Source organism: Nicotiana tabacum, chromosome 15, assembly GCF_000715075.1.
Source record: "Nicotiana tabacum cultivar K326 chromosome 15, ASM71507v2, whole genome shotgun sequence".
NCBI classification, from domain to species: Eukaryota; Viridiplantae; Streptophyta; class Magnoliopsida; order Solanales; family Solanaceae; genus Nicotiana; species Nicotiana tabacum.
Genome location: NC_134094.1, coordinates 11,140,597 through 11,147,875, shown reverse-complemented (window position 1 = coordinate 11,147,875; position 7,279 = coordinate 11,140,597). Strand labels below are relative to the sequence as shown.

The 7,279-nt window shown below is 36.9% G+C and overlaps 1 protein-coding gene across 1 annotated transcript; it reads right to left on the bottom strand.

Moving 5' to 3' along the window:
• Positions 1–251: 251 nt before the first annotated feature.
• Positions 252–6,395, bottom strand: LOC107761431 (uncharacterized). Its single transcript, XM_075230545.1, has 8 exons — positions 6,191–6,395; positions 3,986–5,348; positions 3,508–3,697; positions 3,295–3,398; positions 3,089–3,191; positions 2,677–2,972; positions 1,162–1,467; positions 252–802 (listed from the first exon to the last, which is right to left on the bottom strand). The coding sequence occupies exons 2-8, from the start codon at positions 5,300–5,302 to the stop codon at positions 449–451; spliced, it is 2,670 nt and encodes an 889-aa protein (XP_075086646.1). The 5' UTR covers positions 5,303–5,348; positions 6,191–6,395; the 3' UTR covers positions 252–448.
• Positions 6,396–7,279: the final 884 nt, after the last annotated feature.

Genomic DNA, 7,279 nt, shown 5'->3' with positions numbered 1-7,279 from the left:
TATTATTTTCTTCGACACTATATTCAGTACCGATAAAATTTTATTGCTAACCCCATCATTCAACTTTTAGCCTTTTTTTTTCTTGTTTTTTTGGGGGGTGGGATGGGTGGGTGTGTGTGAGTTGCAAGAAAGCACTATTTTACAAAGTCGTGATCTGACAAACACGTGCAATGAACGTGCGGAGAAACTAGTTATATTAATAAACAAACAAGTTCTCTAAGGTTCGAATAAACAAGCAAGTAGCAGATTGGTACGAAAAAGAAGAAATAAATCTTTAAGGTTCAACTAGTCAAAACTGGAACAAAGTCAAGACTGAAACTGCACAGATTGTAGTGAATTAAACATACAAAGCAAATAAAAACCTAATCTGAGGAAAATAACACTTGCTATAACTAGTTCACAATCGTAATACATATCAGTTTTCAGGTTGCTGAGCAGTCTAAGGTCCCTATCGTCTCCTCTTCCGCTTCTTTCGTATATCATCACTTTCACTATCACTTTCTTCAGAGCTGGATGATGATGATTCTGACTCGGATCCTGAAGATTCAGAATCAGATGAACTCCCAGACTCATCCGATTCAGAAACAGGCTTCTGTTGTTGCATGATAAGCCTTGGCATGTTCTTGAGATACTCTCGCAGATTTTCGGTAATTCCGCCCAGACCAATGGAAGTGAAAAAGTTGATAGCAAACCTTGTATTCTTGGGATTATCCTTCGGGAAAATAGAGTCAAAGGAGTCCTGCATGTTGGGGTCGTTAAGACGCTCGTTCAACAAGCGGATGCCTAGGTGCTCTGACAACTCCTGCATAAATGACACATCTAGATTGAATTTGAAGCTAACAGAATAATGTCCTATTACTGCTGTCCCCCCAAGCACCCCCCGCCGTCTAAAAAAAGAAATGAAAACAAGAATCCCAGAAAAGAGCAGGAGAAAAGATGATGGACGTGGTCAAAATGCAACTTTTGACATGTGGTGATATATTTAGTGATAAAAGACTTCAAGCAGGTGGATAAATAGAAAGTAAATACTCGGAAACAGCAATTCTTTTAATATAATAGAGAGGGTCTAAAGAAATTAGGCCACAAAGATCAAACTAGCTATAACTTATTTGAAAGAAAAAAATGAAGCAAGCTGTAGAAATTAGAGACCAAATTATATACCTGGAATAGAATCTTGATAAATATACGAGAAGAAGATGTTGTGTCCTCCTCTGTCAGCCGTATATAAGCCAAAACATGCCAAGGCAGAGCATCAGTGCCAAGCAAATGAGCAAAAAACTTGGCTACGTTACGCAGTTTATTAGTTTCAAGCCGGTGGATCATGGAGTACTGCTGCACAAAACATTTTTCAAAGTTCTCCTGATGAATTCTGTTGATCATACAAAAACGCTGCCCCAGTAGTCCATAGTAACGAAGATAAGTCCTCTCCTGACTGCAGCACTCCAATAACATGATGCACAACTCCATCTGCATGGATCAAACAAATTTAAATCGGTTTTCTTTTCTTTTTGCCAAAACCAAGCAAAGAGTCACTCATTAACACAAGAATAGACAATATTCTCTCAGGACAAAAATGATTACAACGCCAAAATCATTTTCCATTTTAACCTGGCTCCGAGAGAAACCAAGTCAAGGTACCAGGCTACCAAAATAAGTTACTTATTGACAACAAGCAATAAACAAGTCAAAATTAATATACCAAAACTTAATAATCATCCTGATACAGTCCTAAGATATCAATATACTGGGAATACTCCCCTTCGATAAAAAAAATTGGTGAAAAGTTGTACTCATCTTATGAATAGAATAGTCCACGACCACACACAAAGGTGCAAATTTCCAGTTTCTCCCTTTTTTCTACGTTGCTGGATGTTCCACATGAGAACTAAGATTAGCTGGACAGTATACTGCTTGTATACGGGAGTTTTTCCCATTACAACAACTACTACTACTACTACGCCTCAGTCCCATTATTAAATAACTATTTAACTTATTGAAAAACTAACATTAGCTGGAATAACCTGATGGATTCCAAAGGAGAATATAAAAGAATCCACAAGTCAAAAGCTGCCTTGCAGTGAAGCAGCAGGTGACTTGTGTCCTCCCGATGACTATTACACATGAAGCATGAGCTAATTAATTCCTCAAATTATCAATGTTAGAAGTTGCATCATGGGCTACATGAATCTCCACCTACATTGACCACAAGGCAAGCCAATTACATAATCCCCCCACCTTCATTGCCACCTCTATTCCTCAACCATCATCTTAGCGGAACCACAGAAAAATGGTTTATGGTATGCACGGTTCACTGGCAATGTCCTTTTCTTGAGAATGATGGAATGGAAATGTCTCTACGCTATCCATGATAAATACGAGGAAAAATCAAATTCAACAAGAGCTTAAATTCTGGATATTTGTACTCTTTATTTTGTATCCAAAAATTTAAATTTTTGCTAGATCTTTTCTCAAGTTCAACTACGTTTTTGTTTTAATTTAATCTTTTCCATATAATGACAACCAAATCAAAAGCGACATTATTATCTTTCGACCATCAAAGCACATGAAAATCTATGTACAGATCAATCCATGTGAGCATGCATACAGTTATGCATAGGACATGGCTCAACAGGAGTAGAATAACGCCAAAAAAAGAAGAGAGATTAAGATACCAACCTCCTGACCAGGCTCTAGTTTGATTTTCAACAGCTTATGCCCTGCTTCTTCGAAGTCAACACTAGACATAATCGTCAGGTAGATCGTTCTCCGGAGGTTGATTAAGTTTGTCTCTGTCTCGTCCTTTATTTTCATTTGCTCCTCATCCTCTTCGTCAGACTCATCATCTTCATCTTCATCCTCTGATTCTGCATCAGACTCTCCTTCTTCCTCAGATTCTTCACCAAGTATTGCCTTCTTTAATTCTTCATACTTCCTTTCGTTTTCTAAGAAATTAGGATCCGGCTTGAAAATATCTGAGCATATAGACCAACATCAAAATCAAAATTCCATATAATTGCTCAAGAAACAAAATAGCAACAAAAAGCAGTCCATTATAATACCTCTATGAAAAACCAATTATAAAACATACCTAAAGTAATTTCTGGATCTATTGTATCTGAGAGAGAGACTTCATGTGTTAATTGATCTTCCTGCTCAACAAGGTCAAGTTCTGGACGCACAGCTGGGTAACCCTGAGGAGGATGCATGTAAGCGGTCTAATATTTCTCTGTGCTTTGATAAATAAGGAATCAAATATTTCTTCTTACTCATAAAACAATTTAAAACCAAACTCACCTGAAACTTTGCTTTTCGCAATGCAAAGAGGCTTTCAATTAAGAACTGAACTCGTTTATCTATTTCTCCTTCATGAAGAATACCACGGAAACGCTCAAAGATTCCTATTTAAATGCAAAAAACGTATTAGCATGACAAACACGGCAAAACTTTACATGAATAAACTAAAATAGAAATCGTGAATTACAGAACAAATTTTCAAGGTATACTCACCATGCAATCCTCGTGGACAGAGGTCCTGAAGCATTGAACCACATTCTGTAACAAAACCAACTGCAACCTCAACACTATCATCAGTAGGTTTCTCCAATAAAACTGTAAGCAGTTCAAGAGCAATAAGCTCATGAACGATTTGCTGGTTTACAAGATGAGCAATAAATTTGACAGCTGCTAACAACTGAGGCTGCAAGAGTAAAAATTAAGGGTAAGACAAATTATGAGAAGATTCGCATTATGAAACATGAATTTAATAACTAAACTAAATGGCTCGGCAGCACTCCCCCCCCCCCCCCCCCCAAACAACCATTTTTTCTTGTAGTGAGTGATATTCTCAAAGGAGGATTTTAAGGTATCTCTGTGACATCCAAATAAACCGTCTGTTCTCTGTCGTCCAAACAACAATAATGTACAAATATACATTATATTGCATAAATCAAAAAGACCTGCAAGCATAAAAGCAAGAGATATGAACCTTATCATTACGTTTATAAGCCCTTTGCAGCTGCAGTATGATCCTTCTTAACAAAAGATCACCCACTTCTGGGAACTTGGTGTTAACCACGGCAACCAACGCCGCAAAGACATCAGTAAAACCTGGAGAAGCCATTTGGGACTTCATACAGGATCTACAAAAGAGACCCCTCCCTCGAATCAAGTTTTCGGCAAATAACTCCGGGATAATGTTTTTGAGGTTTGCTGCATTAACTTTATTCACTAGCCCGTTAATGCTCTTCCTTAGAGCGTCCCAAGTCATCCTCTGGTACTCGACACTGCTCTTGTCCTGAACCTCCTTCATCATTCTAGCCAATTTGAATGGCGGAATGTAAACACCGCCGCTCCTGCCCAACTTTGATGTGTCCATATTCAAATTAACATCTTGCTTTTGCACCTTGGAATCCTCCTCACCGGCTTTCAAAGCCCCATCCTCTTGTGCATTAGCTTTCCTATTTTTATCTTTTTCATGCTTATCATCGACCCTCTTTTCTCTTTCTACATCCCTCCTCCTCTTTTTCCTATCCCCTTCTCTCCCATCATTATAACGATCAACCCTACCCTTGTATCTGTGCTCATCCTCCCTTCTATTAGGCACCTTCTCACCATCATCTTTCTGTCTCCTCCTCTCCTTCCTATCATCCCTTTCATCTACATTCCTTCGACTCCTCTCCATCCTATCATCCCTTTCATCTACATTCCTTCGACTCCTCTCCTTCCTATCATCCCTTTCATCTACATTCCTTCGACTCCTCTCCTTCCTATCATCCTTTACATCACCATCTTCACCTTCATGTCTTCTCCTCCTCTTCCTCCTATCATCCCCTTCATCATCATCATCAACAACTTGGCTTTCACTTTTTCTGCTCTCCTTCTTATCATCCTTTTCATCATCTTTCACCTTCCTTTGTCTCCTATCATCTCTTCCAGCGTCATCTTCGCGTTCATCTCTTCTTCTTCTCTCACTCCTAACAACCCTTTCATCCTCATCTACTCGTTCACTTTTTCTCCTCCTCTCACCATAAGCATCTCCATCATCGACACCTTCTCTGCGACTGCTACGACCATCGTCTCTTTCCGGAGGGTCCAATCCCTTCTTGAGAGCAACTTGTGAACCGGAAAGCTTTCTACCTGAATACCCACAATCATCATCGGAGTCAGCGTCCCTGGAATCACTTCCATCGTCAGAATATGAACTCTTCTGATGCCTCCTAGACGATGGAGGAGGGCGATTCCTTCCGCCCGTATTTGTTCTACCAGCAGCCTCCAAAAGCATATCAGTTAACTCTTCTTCCATGATCTTCTATTCCGCTCAGCTACTTGTCCAATAACAACTTCAAAAACTACATGGACAAAAAAAAGCAACTTTTTAGTTACTAATATTTTTGATAATTTAGACAAAATGAGAGCAATTTATAAAACACAATAATTGGTAGTTTGACAATAAACAGACCTAAAACAAAGGAAATATAAAACAATAAGTCTAAATCACCCAATTAAACCCTAAGGCTGTCTACAGAATACAAAAGAACAGGGAAATAAACTATGCTGATGAACCAAATAATTATCAATCCAGATCCATTCAACTCTATTAATCACTCAAAAATTCTAAAATCCAGCTCACTCGGCTATGTTGATTTCCTTTTAAACAACCTGAAGGAGTTCCAAAGTCACCATTCAGATTCACTAGCTTCTTTCACGGAGCAACTTCAAAGAATTCAGAAGGACTTTGAGAGCTTGCAACCTTTTTCTAGAGTATATTGCAGAAGGGCGACAGAATGACTCCGACAAAATTCATAGTTATGCTACACAATTGATTGGCAAATCATAGTTATCCGCTGCTCCATTGAGAATTAATGGAGCTAATTTCACTGGAATTAATCCTTTCCCGATGAAAGATTGGATAAACTGAAACCAACTGTGGCAAAGACACTCCTTTTACTGGGATATCACCGTCAGCGACATTGTAAGGTACTATAAGTCTAAATCACCCTAAGGCTGTCTACAGAATACAAAAGAACAGGGAAATACTATGATGATGAACCAAATAATTATCGATTCAGATCCATTCAACTCTATTAATCACTCAAAAATTCTAAAATTCAGCTCAATCAAGCCTAAAAATTTAGCATTAAAATAATTGCATAGAGAATAACTGAAGGGATAACAGCTACGGGATACATACAATTTGATACGGCCGGATTATGACGAGAACGTGAAGAAGTTCGCCGGAGGGAGATGAGAAGGAACAAATTAGGGCGAGAATGGTTGGCAAAAGCAGTAAGCGGTTCGGATTTAGGGTCCGTTTGTTTGTTTTTCGATTGAACTCATTAGAAGGAGTTTGGGCTTGGGGCAAAAGTTCATTATATTTTTAAAAAATAAAACCGATTAGGAACCCGGTACAGAGTTTAAGAAAAATAAGGTAATTTTTTAAATTTGTGGTCAAACTATGCTTTCAAAATATTAAGGATAAAATAAAAAATATAAAATAAATATATATTTTTAGCCGCTTTCACAAATAATAGCCGATAAAATATATATTGTTTGTATATATGTATAATATATATATATCGTCTAGCAAATTCTATTAGTTACAGCCGACCGGCCATTATATATTTGCAATATATATATTTTATACGTTTTTGACTAGCGAATATAATTAGTTCTGGTCGATCAACCAATTTTGTATTTTTTTTTTCGAAAAGGAGTTTTGTGAAAGTTATTGCTAAAATCTTGAATAAATAATTTGATTTTGATTGGAAGGATTACGAAAAATAATCCACATAATTCAGTATCTAATTTATCTTATAAGAGCAAATAATTAGAGGAAGATCTAAAATTTTAATTTGATTGGTATGATCGTAAGATTTTTATCACTAAATCTCTAAATCTATCATATTTTTGAAATTATATGTTCAAGATATAATATTTGTTAGAATTTTAATGATTTTAACACATGCATATATGTACGCTCGTGTCGAAAACGCTGAATAATTATACCCTCCATTTGCCGCGGCAAATAATTCTTGTATAACTAATATATTGTTCACTTGGCGATAGTAAATAAAATTCGTATTAAATTATGCAAAAAGATATACTAATTTATGCAAAATGAAAATAAAACATGTCTTTCAACAACGCTTCTCTGATTTAACCATAATTTATTATTACTATAAATCATTGTTATTTTTAATTTAAGCATGTCGTTTATTTAAAGATATTTTCTTACTCGTCCGAATGTGTTTATACGTGTGGTGCATGTTGTATAGTAAAC

Excerpts from the sequence above, each read along its gene's own strand:
- LOC107761431 (XM_075230545.1), bottom strand. The coding sequence starts at position 5,302 with ATGGAAGAAGAGTTAACTGATATGCTTTTGGAGGCTGCTGGTAGAACA. Across the intron at positions 2,973-3,088 it reads AGATCCAGAAATTACTTTAG|ATATTTTCAAGCCGGATCCT; the intron begins GTATGTTTTATA and ends CTATATGCTCAG. Across the intron at positions 803-1,161 it reads TTATCAAGATTCTATTCCAG|GAGTTGTCAGAGCACCTAGG; the intron begins GTATATAATTTG and ends TCATTTATGCAG.